Raw genomic sequence first — 15422 nt, 5'->3', positions numbered from 1 at the left:
ACACACATCATCATCTTACTTTTGAATGCATCTACTTATTCCTTTGTTTCTTTATATCATTGAAAAACAACACACACACACACACACACACACACACACACACACAATCAACCAAAAAATGAACCCATTTTCATCGCCCACATCGTGCGACATTGAAACCACCCACGAGCCACCGGGGACCTCACCGACAGCACACAATCTGTGACGAAGCACACACAATACAGGTCAGTCTGTAAACAAGAGTACACACCCTCTGCATGTGTTCACTCAGTCCACGAGCAGCCTGCGCAGGTTTGCCTAGCGTTAACATATATTTACAAAGATCAGGACATTGAAATATTAGATCTTCAGTGCACGTACAGTGGTATAACGAAGACATTTTTAATATTTATTGTCAGGGGATTGTAAAAGATGAAAACGATTTTACTTATTCAGAACACCATTGGATATTTGTTATGTAAGCGAAAATCAGGCAGGTTATCGGGAACAACTTGCAGATAAGGACAGAACGATTATATCAGAAATGGCGAAGCGAAACCGTAGCAAGTTATCACCATCGTAGTTTTTTGTAGTATCTGTGTCATTTATGTTCTTCCTGATTCAGTGATTGTGTCCGAAGTTGATGGAAATATACTGTGAAAAGCACGAGCAACCACAAAATACACCAGAATGACACCAATATATCACGGAAAAAAAATCATTTGACTCTTACTGTCTTAGTGATGGTTACAAAAACTTTTTTTTTATGCAGAATGAATTTGAATGTTTATAAATGGAAGATTCCTCCCCTCCCCCATTTTGCCCCCCACCTCCGCTCCTACTCCCATTTTCCATACTTTGTGATCAGATGTGTTGTGCATTGCCACTTGTTTCAGTCAGCACAATAAACCAAGCTTGAACCCGAGGACAGGAAAACCATGACGTTTTTCAGAAATGTCGTGTGGTTTACCAAGGGCCTCCGAGAATATACGAAGTAAGTTTGTGATTTGTATCAGGGTTGATGTTTCTCTTTTCTTTTCTCCTTTCCTAGCCATGAGGCCACACATCAAAGGATACATTGCATTGCTACTGAATCACTTTGGTAGTTTTAAGTAATACCAGTTCCGGGTTAACACACCCAGGGGATTATACATCTGTTATTTGTACTACCGTCTGCGACAACAATAATTGTGTACATAGTCTTGTTCAGAGCCAGACTGTATTCAGGATTGGGGTACCCATGATGCCTCTTGAAGAGTGCAGATTGTGGAATAATAACAACAGCCCCCACCCCCACTCCCTAACCCTCCCATAAAAAAAAGCCCAAACTCATTAAAACAAAATACAATTTTTAGCATTATACTTTATAGTAAATTAAAGGGCATTGAGCTTCAAGAATATGCGCTATAGCAAGATATCTCAATAAATGAATATATTTTGTTTGTTTGTTCATATACAGATTGTTGGCTTTAAAAGAATATTTGGAACTAGAAATGCTTTGGGCAAATAATTGAATAAATAATATTGCGTTTTTTTGTGTGTGGTTTTTTTTTTTAGGAGTCTTTTTAAATGATTAAAAAAATTTATAGTTTTGTTTGTTGTTGTTTTTTTTAAGGAATCTTTTCAAACGCACACTCTTTGTATTTTGCTTTTTTCACTGATGGATATTCCCCACGCCTGACCTCCGAAATTGTCTGGTGGAAACCATTCCTCACACAGTGTTTGTCTTCTGTCAGTGGAAGTTTGTCTGCTGCAGGAGTGGCTATGAAAAGGCCAGTGTGTACTTTGGACAAGATGACCTCAAAGTGGACATCAGTCAGCGCAGCTTCATGATCACGGGAGCAAACAGTGGCATCGGGAAGACGACGGCCCTGACCATCGCTAAGCTTGGGGGCGTGGTTCACATGGTCTGCAGGAACCGAGAGAGGGGAGAGAAGGCCTTGAAGGAAATCCTGGAGGCTTCAGGCAATACAGTAAGTTAGTAAGTTTGATTGACATTATCTTTCATTTGGCAAAGAGCAAAGAGCTGTAAGATCAGTGGTTTCTCCATCACAATGGGCAGTCATTTACAGCTTAGTCTTTAGTGAAGGACTAACACTGAAACCAGGAGGCAAGACTGCACTAGTTCCTAGTGCTGCAGCCTTGGGGGCTAGTTGGCTTTTGAGAACCATCCCAGCACCAACTGCCCTAAAACCCTCTTGGCCAAGAGAGAGGGGGTGTACCCTGGGCAAGACATTCTCCACTATAATCAAATTCTAGCCTGGATAGTTGGGGCAGCAGTTGCCTCGTCTGCTGTTCTGATGGTCATAGTTGGACACGACTGACTATCATAAAATACATTATTTGTTTTTAGACCACAGAGTGGCAAGTTTAATACAACTCTTATCATCATTTCTATTGCTTTGTAGATTTCAAGGTGATGAGTTTGATCATTTTGAAAATTGGTAACTATGAATACAAGGAGTGTGATATTGTCATTATCATTATTTTTTATTATTTTGTACAGCACAGAGTACATTGTGAGGATCATGCTTTCTCTAGTTGTTTTTTGCTAATGGATTCGTTTGGTCTCAGCAGTAAGTTTAATTTTTTAAAAAGAAATAAACAACAAAAATGAAAACAAATAAAAGATAATTAAAGGGATAATTACAGATTGATATTTTTGTGTGAAAATTATTAAAAAATAGAGGTTAAAAGGTTAAATATTTGCTCCAAAAATACATTTACAATTGGTTTCATTTTTAAAATTTGACATTCACATTCACACAATTTACCCATCAAAATAGATATAAAGTCTTTATGAGTATATATCCAAAACTGTACTTAGTATTTCCTTTCCCATTAACTAAAAGTACAATGATGGTGATGATTTTGGCAACTTGTGTTCACAAGAACTTATATCCAGTATAAAATGTAAACAAGGAAGTCATAATAAGTGATAATTTGTGGTTGATATAAATAATGAATTTGCTGAAAGATGGGAGTGTGTCATTTTTGCTGGTTGTATGTTCACTGGAAGCTGTTGCAGACTGACAACTAAGCTGCTTATGATACAGTCTTTCAAAATACAGTTAGTTGATGTACTTTTAAATAAATAATGTGCGTGGGATGGGGGTAGAGAGAGAGAGATAATGTGTGTGTGTCTTCAAAGTTCACTTATTTTCTTATTCATGCATATAGTTTGTCTGTGTGAGCACTTGTGTGTGGGTTTGTTTGTTTTTTGTTGTTTTTCTTCTTTGTCAACAGAACGGGTTTTTTTGTTTTGTTATGTGCAGAATGTGTACCTCCATGAGTTGGACATTTCCAAACCCCGAGCCATCGCTGCTTTTGCTCAGTCTTTTGAGGAAAGTGGTAAACCACTTCATGTGCTGGTAAGGAACACAGGCCTTTTCTTTTTTTGTCGTTTTCTTCTTCTTTTCTTTTTCAGTATTTATTCCACATTTGTTTGGAGAAGGAAATAAATGAATACATAAAACAGGGGTGTAGGGTGGAAACAAACAAACAAGAATGAAAAAACTGATGAAGAAACCAACCAGGAATCCACATTCAATAGAGCACATGCATTAAAAAAAAAGTGTTGACATTTTCATATTAGACTTAAACATTCTGGATTTGTCCTCTCTTTTTTTTTCTTTTTTTTCCCTTTCCTTTTTAGAATGAAGACAAATAGATCAGATGACTTCTGAAATAGACCCTCCCGTCCTCCCCGCTTCCTGTTCTCCCTGCTCGCTGCGCTGGTGATGGCATATTGCCGTCAAAAGAGGGCGCTAGCCAGCGGGACAAAGGAGAGGTTACCTACTTCCGGGAGGTTATCGGCCGTAGTTACTTTCATTTTCTCTGCATAGGCAGATAGTAGTTTGCACAGGACAGGAATGTCAGACCCCTGTCGGAGTCTGCACTAGTTGGGTCATGGTAAGTAGGTTATTTAAACGTAATTTTAGATAGAAAATTTCCTGTAATATAAATCATGTTGAGGGTGTCCCTTGAACATATCGATATTGGATTTGTAGTTTTGGAAATAAATGTATAGTTAAAATTCCTTTTCAGAATCATTAAATAATATATGATATTTGTGTTACTGTGTATAGTATTCTTAATCTGTGCAAATCCAGATGTTGCTAAGCAATTTCAGTATTTCTGGTTTTTCAAAATTTTCCAGGAATGATGATGACTTGATTGCCCTGGTTGTCTGAGAGACATTTTCGTAGTCATTTATTTGTCGTTTTATTAAAAACAAATTGGTGAAAGGCTTGGCAGAATTTCTCATTTTTCATTTTACCCCTAGTTTGTTTATTTGAGTTCTTTTTCCTTACTGGATTGAAACATGAAAACATGACACATTATACCTATAATTACAAGTTCAACTTGTGGGGTTTGTTAAATTCGTTGCTGCATGAGTATTCAAGCACACAACATCTTGTTTAAAAAAAATACACCAGAACCATTTTGATACTGCTGGTTATCAGTATCAGTATCAGTAGCTCAAGGAGGCATCACTGCATTCGGTCAAATCCATATACGCTACACCACATCTGCCAAGCAGATGCCTGACCAGCAGTGTAACCTAACACGCTTAGTCAGGCCTTGAGAAATAAATAAATAAATAAATAAATAAATAAAATAAGATAAAATAAAACAAAATAAAATAAAATAAATAAAAAATAAGAAGAAGAAGAAAAATTTTTTTTTAATGGTTATCAGTGTATGAGAACAAGCATTCTGAAATCACCTGTACTGCACAGACTTAGGCATTCACAGGACAGTAAGAATCAAATTGCCAAATGTTTTGGTGCCAGATAAACAATGCAGGTGTGCTGCTGACGGAGACTGAACGACAGTTCACTGAGGATGATCTGGAAGTCACCTTTGCCACCAACACATTAGGTCAGCTTGCGTTTTATTTCTCTTTCCATGTCTCCAAATTGTGTATACATGTGTGTGTATGTTTGTACCCCTTTTTGTGTGCATTATGTGAATGGTGTGTGTGTGTGTGAGAGAGAGAGAGAGAGAGTGTATGTCTGAGAATGTGCATGCATCTGTGTGTGTTTGCTGTACCACAATTATATGTCTGACCACCTAATGTATTAAAAAATCGTATGCTTCAGTGTGGAGATGAAATGAAGAACTTTTGCTTTTTGTTTTTTTCATTCTTGTTTATTAATGACTTGATTCAAATTATTAGTTTAGAACAATAAAAGATATGAAACCCAATAGAAGAAGAAATTTTAAAAAGATTTTTTTTTTAAGTGATAGGAAGAATGCAGTGATTGTATTATTGGTAATTCATCAAGCATGGTCAAATGGGTCAACGGGGATATGTTGTTCCAGACTTGTTACAAGTTCACATTTAAATGTTTAGCACCTGATGTAAGTTGTTTTATTTGTTAAGTTTCACAGTACTGTTGTAATTGTTGGACTGTTCAAACTTGTTAACACTTTTGCCAGTCACAGTAACTGATGAACTCTCATTTAAACTATTTACCTGGACTTTTGCAGGTTTATCATAGTAAAATTGATGTGTTACTATTAGTGACATGAATAAATTGAATTGACATGCTGCACAGTCTCAGCAACAACACACTGCTAAAATCTTTCCGACACGCATGCTAATTGTAATGACATTGTTTTCTGTCCAGAGACAGCAAACTGATGTATGTGTGTTAGCAAACTGTTGTATGTGTGTTATGTATCTCTGCATATGTGTGTGTGTGTGTGAATGCGTTGTTAGTATTTTACGCTTGTGTGAGTACACATGCATGAGTGGGTGTGAGCAGGTTTACTGAACGTAGCCCATTCTTATTTTATTTCACTCATTTTCTGTTATATATATATTGTTTAAATATGTTTACTTATTTGTTTCTTTTGTTCATTTGTTTTATTGTATTCCAAATTTAATATTTCATACAAACCTAGGGTAGGCTCTCAAGGCCTGATAGGCACATTGGGTTTATGCATAGTGTCACAAATGAGATTTCTGTTACATATAAAAATGGAACACATACCCAGGCTCACATCTTCGGCATACCAGTTCCAATCAAAGACAATAACGAAATCATTTTCATCTTCCTTTCTTGCACATTTATTCTTCCGGAACCCCTTTCCCACAACAAATATAATCGCAAACACATTCTTACCACTGGCCTAACACTCTCTCATTCAGTTCAGTTCCTAACCTACTTCAGAAATTCAACATCACTTTAGATCTGGACATAGCAATAAAAGACGAGCTCAAACGAAGAACCAAAACTTACATTTTGAATCCTGAGGAGGGAGCCAGCTGAACAAAATAACACAAGGAGGGTTGCTGGTACTCAACAGTCTGGCACTTCAAATTTTAGATACATTCATCCTACTTTCATCCTACAGCATTCCCTCAACAAATTTCGTGTTCACATCTCTCTCTCTCAAACCAGAAAGTGAAGTCGAACCATTGACTACTCATCCCAACTTCCAACTGTCCCGTCCGACCAATCAGAAAGGAGCACACAAAAATTGTGCATTTCGCTCCCTGACACATAGGTCAAGCATTTGCTCCTGTTTTTTGTTTGTTTGGTGGGTTTTTTTAAGCAGATGTGGCTTAGCGTATATGGATCGGTTCACACGCTTTGACTTCTTGAAACCCAAGGTGAAATTTTGTCCAGGTACCCACATTATGACCACCTCCTTCATTCCAATCCTGTCGAAGTATGAGGATCCCAGAGTTGTGAGTGTATTTTTTATGTTAGTCTTTTGTTTAAACTGTATATTCGCTGTGCTGAGTGTTGTGAGCAGACCTGGTTTTGTCCAACACTGACTGATAACAATAACAACTGATAACGAAGAAAAGTAGTCGTCACATTGTGTTGATAAACACGGTAGCTGAGCGGTAAGAGTATTGGATTTTCAAGCAGTAGATCTTGGGTTCAAACACTTGTAGCATTGGGTTAAAAGTAGCCACATTGCGTTGATAAATATGTTAGCTGAGTGGTTAGAGTATTGGATTTTCAAGCATCAGGTCTTGGGTTTGAATACTTGTGGCAGTGATTTAAGTGTGGAGATAGTTTTTATACCTTATCTCCCAGGAATGTTCAGACCTGTCTTCGCCGTCATCCCCTATAGCAGGCTCTGTTGGTACTGTATTAATTTGTATGTATTGCTTTGTTTGTTTTGATTTGGGTGAGTTGTTTCATATGTGTTTTATTTGTGTTGTTTTTTATGTATTGATTTGTTGTTGTCTTTTGTATGGGTTGATTTTGCATGTATTATTTCATATGTGATGATTTATATTGATTTGAATGTATTGTTTGTAATGCACTTGTTTGTATATATTGATTTTTTATTGTACTGAATTGTTTGTATTGATTTTAATGTATTTTGTTTGTTTTGTTTTGTATATGATTATTGTTTCATGTGTTGTTGTTTTGTTTTGTTTTTTTATTGAATTGTATGTATAATATTGAAAGAATTGATGTGTATGTACTGATTTGTTTGTATTGATTTGTGTGTATTGTTTTGAAGGTATTGATTTCTATGTACTGATTTGTTTATGTTGATTTATATACGTATTGATCTGTTTGTTCTTTCTTTAAATTAAGGTCTTGTCACTTTCAGTGATATTAAACATGTAACGAGTTTGTGTATTAGGGGTGTTAGAGGACAAGAGGGTGTGTGTGCGTGGATAAAAGAGGAATGTTGTAAAATAAAGGAACATATTTTTTTTAGCATGTACAATTCCGAACATACTGATTTACATGTGTGTTTGTTGTTGTTTTTTGTATGCATTGATTTCCATGTGTTGTTTCGTATTATGATTTTGTTATGTGTTGTGATTATTATTCTCCCCTCTCCACCCTCCCCCCATTCACCACCACCCCCCCACTCCCACCCCACCAAAAACACCACCCACCAAACTGATTTGTGGGCTGTTTCCATGTGTTGTTTTGTATGCATTGTTTTGTTTTGTATTGCGATTATGATCCCCCCCCCCCACCTTTACCCACGCACACCCCCACCCCCACCCCAGCAAAAAAACACAAACCAAACTGATTTGTGGGCCGTTTTCATGTGTTGTTTCGTATGCATTGTTTTGTTATGTATTGCAGTTATGATTCACCCTCCCCCCACCCCCCCTAACACCCCAACGCCCCCCACCCCCACCCCCACCAAATTGATTTGTGGGCTGTTTGGATGTGTTGTTTCACATGCATTGTTTTGTTATGTATTACGACTATGATTCCACCCCCCTCACCCCACCTTCCCACCTGCACCTCCCACCCACCCCCATCTACCACCAAAAAAACCACCAAAAAAACCAACACCACCAAACTGATTTTGTTTGAAACACACACTGGCCAACAGGTCATCGTGACCTCGGGAGGGATGCTGGTTCAGAAGCTGGACCTGAAGGACCTGCAGTTCTCCAGGCTCAAACCCTTTGACGGCACCATGGCCTACGCACAGACCAAGCGCCAGCAGGTGGTCCTCACGGAGCAGTACAGCTGCAGGTGGCCCGGCGTCCACTTCTCCTGCATGCACCCCGGGTGGGCAGACACCCCAGGTCAGTTGGCTTCCACAGCCCGCGGGTGCAAATCTTGGGGAAGGTGGTAATGGGGGGGGGGGGAATACCCAGACTAAACGTGTTGTTTGAGACGACGACATTCCAGGTCAGTAGACTTTCTCAGTCCATGGGTGCAAATTATGGGGAAGGCGGTTATAGGAAAAAAGCCAGATTAAACATGTCTGAAACAGTAACGCCCCAGGTGAGTAGACTTTCTCATCCTGTGGGTGCAAATTATGGGGAAGGCGGTATCCAGGGGGAAAATACCCTGACTGAACATGTTGTCAGAAACAGCGACACCCCAGGTCAGTAGACTTTCTCAGCCCATGGGTCCAAAGGCAGTAATGGGGGGGAAATCCCAGACTAAACGTGTTGTCTGAGAGAAAGACACCCCAGGTCAGTAGACTTTCTCAGCCCGTGGGTACGAAGGCAGTAATGAGGAAAAATAACGACTAAACGTGTTGTCTGGAACAATGACACCCCAGGTCAGTTGACTTTTTCAGCTCATGAGGAAGGCAGTTTTAGGAAAACACCCAGACTAAACATGTTGTCTGTATGTCTGTCTTGTATGGACATGTTTGGAATTTATTTAACAGACGTTGGTAATAAATGTAACCCAGTTGGTGTGCGCATGTTTCCTAGGTGTGAGGACGTCCATCCCTGGCTTCTACAACAAAATGAAGGACAAGCTTCGCACAGAAGAGCAGGGGGCAGACACTCTTGTGTGGTTAGCTGTCGCCAAAGGTGTTACACAGCACCCCTCGGGACTTTTCTTCCAAGGTGGGTTTCTCAGCATCTCTCTTCGTTAACACATGCGCTCATGCGTAAGCGCGCTCAGACACACACAGCTACACACTCACTCACATATACACTCTCTCTCTCTCTCTCTCTCTCTCTCACACACACACAACTTGTGAACTTTCCTTCTTTTTTTGTGCATTATTTGTGCAAAGTTATGAAAAAGAAATGCTGTACCTGTGCTTGATTCTATTTTTTATGTGTGACTATGTCCTGATGCCATCATTGTTTTTGTATGCATTCTGGACATTTACATTGCTTCTGCTGTGTGATACCTTGGTGACCAGTCTATTTTTTGTATATTTTTTCGTCTTGTGTGTACATTGAAAATGACATTTTTTTTTAATATGGAAAAGTTTCAATGTGATGCACAAAATTGTTTTCCTCCTTATCATTTTATATATTGTTTTTTCACTTAAATCGGCCGTCAGTTGAAAAAAAAAAAAAGTTCAAATTTGATGTGGTAGTATAACAGTTGTTTATATTGTCAACAGGCAGACATGTGCATCACTAAACTGAGAACATTTGTTTTTTGTTGTTTTTTTCATGCAAAAGTTTTTAACATGAGCTCACAATCTTTGCTTCCTCCATGTCGTCTTCTTCGTTTGTGGGCTGCAACTCCCATGTACAGCGCACAAGTGGGCGTGTTTGACAGTTTTTACTCCCGCCATGTAGGCTGTCATGCTCCGTTTCCTCCGTGTCATTTCAGATCGGAAGGTGGTCCCTGTCCACTTACCCTTAGCATGGACCAGGTCCAGCCCTCAGGAGCATGAGAAACTGATGGAGATTCTGGACAGCTTGTCTGCACAGACAACCAAGTGACCATCACTCATCTTTTTCTTCTTTTTTTCTGTTTTTTTGTGGGTGGGGTGGGTTTGTTTCTTTTTTTTTTTTCTTGCCTGTGATTCTTAGCTGTTATGCACTCATTCCTCTCAGGACAACCAAGTCTGTTTACCACAGGGAGCACATGAACGAAAGCTGTTTGCTTTCATGCTGCTGCTTACAGCTACCTACCTCTTTGTCTTATGATGTGCCCGTCTTCTGTCAGAGACCAAGCTCTATGTGCTTTAAAGGGTCATTTGCATTACAGGCTGCCTGTCTGGGTTTAGCCAACTGAGCGCTGCATTTAGGCATTCATCATTCATATCCTGTGTTGTTCAGTCAGGCACACACACATGCAAGCGCACATGCACTCATACACGCACACACACATTATGCTGTTGAACATGTTTGACTTGCTCCTGATGGCAAGTTGGAATGTGGTGCACAACAAACTGTGACTAGTGTTCTGAAGGTGAAAGACTGTGATGTGTAGTAAAGTCTGCCTCCTTTTTTTCTGTTTGTCCTCTATTACTGTTCTTTGTGATCTGTTGTGTTTAGGCTGAAACCAAAGAGTCATTACATATTTTGTTAGGTACAAATATACTTGCACAGAGAGCAAGTTAAGAAGTATATGGGTGGCACTGTACTGTTACTGACATGTTCTCCCTTGGGAGAACAGTCTTAATTTCACACCGAGAAATCTGTTGTGACAAAAATTAATACAATACATTATTGATCAGACAATAGAGAAAGGAATTCTCATGCTCTGCCGACACTCAAATACTGAGGTGGATCAGCGTGTATACACCTGGTCCATTTTGTGTGGAGTCTGTGGATTATGTGTCAAAACCTTCAATGACTGGTTCGTTTCTCTGCTCTTCCTGATAGTAGGTATGTCAGCTTGTGTGTTTACTGACCCTTATTGACTCACTTGTGTAAACAAAGTAAGTCTATGTTTTAACCCGGTGTTCGGTTGTCTGTGTGTGTGTGTGTGTCCGTGGTAAACTTTAACATTGACATTTTCTCTGCAAATACTTTGTCAGTTGACACCAAATTAGGCATAAAAATAGGAAAAATTCAGCTCTTTCCAGTCATCTTGTTAAAAAAAATATTGCACCTCTGGGATGGGCACAAAAAAATAAAAAATGAAGCCTAATTATATGCAAACTGCATTTACTGTTATATTTATATTTTTTGTATTCTCTAAACTTGGCACTTTGATCTGATATTCTGACCCAACAACAAGAGCAGTCATTACTATCATTTTTTGTTCAAACAGGAACTTCTTTTGCTAAGCCTGGAAGTTATATTTATTTTGCAAACGTTTTGATGCAGATAGTAAAAAAGGGAAATTACTCTGTAATTAATGCTAGGGGACTTAATTCGCTTTAAACTGATCTTTCTCATCTTAAACATTACATTTTGAAATTATACTCAATACATAAAAAGCTTGGATTTTTTTTTTTTTTTTTTTCAGTGTATCACTAGTCTTGAAGGCCTTGCCTCTGGTTTTTATTGTGTAATGCATGTGTGTGTTGAATAACCAGTACAAGTGTGTGAGTGTGAACAGGCTGTGTTGTGAACCTGTGTGTTTCTACTTATCCGAAAATTCAGGGTGTGATTGTGTTAATCATTCATAGCTAATGTTGGCTGTTTCTTTTTCTTGTTTTATTTCTCGCTGTGTGTGTTAATTCTTCCTTTTGTCACTGTTACTGTTCAGATATTGTCCCCATGCCTAAAAGATAAGTGTTGTTGATGGCAAGAAAATGTTGTCTTTGTCAGTAACTCCTTTGAATTTTGAGGGCGGAATTGATCACAACTTGTGATAATCTGAAGTTAAGACACTACCTCAGTACATACAAGTTTCTGCCTTTTTTCCTTTTTTTTTTTTTTTATTCATAGTTGTCTTTTCTTCAGTTCAGTACTAATATTTCACCATTTCCCTTCCATCTAAACTTGCATTTACCTCGTTGTTTAAGTCAGATGATGAACACATTATTGACTCTTTTCTGTGTTCAGTTTAAATTTCAAGGGGGGGTTCAAAGTGTGTAGACTGATTCATGAGCTCAACATCACATCTGCTGGGGGGGGAACAAACAAAAAAACTTGCCTGCAACTACCTTCTGTAAAGGTACAGCTGCTGTGAAATGCAGCAGTTACCTGATTGGAACACGACTGAACACAAAAAGTCCTTCAGTATACACAAAGTATATAATAAATCAAACCTGTTAGATGCCTGTTACTCCTGAGGTGAGGCTAATTTGTTGGGGATATCAAAAATCCCATTGGGATTTTGGACGCAGATTAACAGACCATTTCTGTTTCTGAGTAGATTACAAATAAAGTCATTCCCTTGTTATAAGCTTTTAGTTCCAGTAAAGTGGGAGTTGGAGAATTGGTAGGTGTTTGTAAATGTGTTTATATGATTATATAATTTATTAACCAGAAAACATAATTATATAATTTATTAACCAGAAAACATACAGCAGCCTGGTTGAGTATGCACTATACAGATGCACATACTTTCACTCCCTCTGTTCACAGGGAACTTTATGATGTGATCATACTGATTAATGCATTAAAAATGTTTTGTGTCGGTGAAATTTCACATTAATCTTCTTTTTGTAGTTTTTGTTGTTGTGTTTATATATGCAAGACTTTACTGAAGTTAGTTTATATTTATTTGACAAGTTTTGCTGTGTCTTCATAGGACTGAGATTTATATCATTCTTGAACTGCTTTGGAAAATCTGTGTAAAAATCAGACTGAGATTTGTGTCATTCTTTACTGCTTTTGAAGATTTATACATGAACAGCAATTACATATTGATGCTGGGAACAAAAACCTGTTTGTGTCAGATATATTTGTTAGTTTAATGGACCTGTGAACACATATATGCACATTGTTGTAATGCATGACATGTGCAGATAGGTGTTGATTTGTGGGTGTTGGTGTTCTTTAGTTTAATGATCGATGGTGTGATGGCCTTGTACCTAGTTTTTGAGGTAGTCTTTTACTTTCCTAAGGACTTCCGATTTTCCTAGATGTAGACCGCAGGCTGTTGCATTGCCAGCAAGTCTGTCAGCTTTCTCATTTCCCTTAACACCTATATGTCCAAGGCAGTGTGACCATGTAAGCTTTTGAATGTGAAAGCTGCGCATTGCCTCGTACCACTCTGGGCTTCCCATTCCACTTATTTTGTACAAGTCAGAATCATAGTATGTTGGTTCCCAGCTGTATGAATACATGACAGCCACTGGAGAGCATGTGTCACAGCTTCAACTTCCATTGTCAGGGTGGAGGTTGTGACTTTGTACATGGCATTCTCTTCCCTAATTATTTTTCCATTTTGTTTCGCAGTGAATCCGCAACAGGATTTGTCTTTGGTGACTGAGCCATCTGTGTATATGATGATGCCCGCCTTTTTTCTGTCGTCTTCTATGAGAAAAGAAAAAAAAGAAAAGAAAAACATATCCTGCTTGAGGAAAATTTCTTTTTCTTTTTTAATAACAAAACCACAAAATATCCCGATGGGGATTTTTCTTCTTTTTTTTTTTTCTTTCTTTCTGGTATGTAAATGGTAAGTGGAGAACAATGTACTCACAGTCATACATGTGAACATTTGTCATTCCATTCATTCATCTGAACACATGAGCGTTCCGACTGATCCATTCTTGAGTCTTGAAAACTATCCAACAAAACACTGACATATGAACAAAAACAAAAAAAAATTTGGCGTAACGGCAGAGCAACATCACAAAACACAGCAATACCACCAATAATTTCAAAGAATGCATTTTTTTTTTCCATTCAGATGAAAATGAACTGGTAGCTCTACATTCAAATATGCTCTTTTTTTTTAAACATCACATGCTGGATTTCACAGCTTGGGTGAATTCACAAGCAATATTCCTGGTCAAAATGATGATAAAGGAAACAGTCTGTTCATTAGAGATGAACACAAAATGCAGACAAATGGTATGCAACAAGCCAAGAAAATAATCATCTGATATTTCACACTGAATATCTGTACCATCCAGAAAATAACTGATAAAACCACACAACAAACGCAACACTAACCAGAATGTAAAGAGAACAAAGTGGACGTTACATTACAAACGATCGCCAGAATTATACAGGATTTTCCTCAAAAAAAAAACCAACTAACATCTTTATTTAACATACATGTATAACAATATATATCAGTAGCATAATTACTTGAAGAAGAAAAAAAAAAGATATGTATATATTAATTACTTGCTCAACTTGATCATGACTAGAACTGAACTGAATGTCATGTTCTTTTCTTTTCTTTCTTTCTTTCTGCATATGTGAGCTTCAACTCCACGTTCTCGTGTAGATCTACAAGAGGACTTACATGAACTACTGTTTTTTCCCCAGCATACAGGCAGCTCAGAATAATAATAATGAAGTGCTCTTATACAGCACATTCTGTTTTCAGAGATGTACATGCTGGGTATGTTTAGGTCTCATGGAACACTGACATGGACTGCACAACCTTTAACATCGATCTTTTGCATGCGCATACACACAAATGGGGTTAAGGCACTGGCAGGTGTGCACATTATGTTGACCTTCATCCACCCAACACCAATACCAAAACTTCAAACAGAGGAGTCACCGGCATATTTCCTTCAAACAGGAATCACTGGCCTATTCTGTTCAAATAGAAGAATCACTGGCCTGTTCCCTTCAAACAGGAGTCACTGGCCTATTCTGTTCAAACAGAAGAATCACTGGCCTGTTCCCTTCAGAGGAGTCACTGGCCTATTTCCTGCAAACAGGAGTCACTGGCCTATTCCGTTCAAACAGAAGAATCACTGGCCTATTCCCTTCAAACAGAGGAGTCACTGGCCTATTTCCTGCAAACAGGAGTCACTGGCCTATTCCCTTCAAACAGAGGAATCGCTGGCCTGTAGTCACTGGCCTGTTTCCTTCAAACGGAGGAATTGCTGGCCTATTTCCTTCAAACAGAGGAATCGCTGGCCTGTAGTCACTGGCCTGTTTCCTTCAAACAGAGAAGTCACTGGCCTGTTTCCTTCAAACAGAGGAGTCACTGTTTCCTTCAGAGGAATCACTGGCATATTCCCTTCACACAGAGGAGTCACTGGCCTATTCCCTTCAAACAGAGGAATCGTTGGCCTGTAGTCACTGGCCTGTTTCCTTCAAACGGGGAAGTCACTGGCCTGTTTCCTTCAAACAGAGGAGTCACTGTTTCCTTCAAACAGAGGAATCACTAGCCTATTCCCTTCAAACAGAGGAATCA

The 15422-nt window shown here is 38.6% G+C and overlaps 1 protein-coding gene across 1 annotated transcript; it reads left to right on the top strand.

Annotated features, from left to right (window-relative positions):
• Positions 1 to 222: 222 nt before the first annotated feature.
• On the top strand, positions 223 to 15410 carry LOC143289162 (dehydrogenase/reductase SDR family member 12-like). Its single transcript, XM_076598065.1, has 9 exons — positions 223 to 291; positions 876 to 973; positions 1736 to 1952; positions 3255 to 3350; positions 4776 to 4863; positions 6621 to 6682; positions 8317 to 8515; positions 9158 to 9295; positions 10023 to 15410. Exons 2-9 carry the CDS (start codon positions 918 to 920, stop codon positions 10133 to 10135), a joined length of 969 nt encoding a protein of 322 aa, XP_076454180.1. The 5' UTR covers positions 223 to 291; positions 876 to 917; the 3' UTR covers positions 10136 to 15410.
• The last annotated feature ends 12 nt before the right edge of the window (positions 15411 to 15422 follow it).

Source organism: Babylonia areolata, chromosome 13 (assembly GCF_041734735.1).
Source record: "Babylonia areolata isolate BAREFJ2019XMU chromosome 13, ASM4173473v1, whole genome shotgun sequence".
Lineage (NCBI taxonomy): Eukaryota > Metazoa > Mollusca > Gastropoda > Neogastropoda > Buccinidae > Babylonia > Babylonia areolata.
Note: the sequence above shows the minus strand (reverse complement) of the source record. Positions and strands in the feature narration are given on the sequence as shown.

What these genes read in the sequence shown, in the direction of transcription:
- LOC143289162 (XM_076598065.1), top strand. Translation starts at nt 918, where the DNA reads ATGACGTTTTTCAGAAATGTCGTGTGGTTTACCAAGGGCCTCCGAGAA. An exon ending in GGCCTCCGAGAATATACGAA is followed by an intron (nt 974 to 1,735) that starts GTAAGTTTGTGA and finishes TGTCTGCTGCAG; the next exon opens with GAGTGGCTATGAAAAGGCCA. An exon ending in GTAAACCACTTCATGTGCTG is followed by an intron (nt 3,351 to 4,775) that starts GTAAGGAACACA and finishes TTTTGGTGCCAG; the next exon opens with ATAAACAATGCAGGTGTGCT.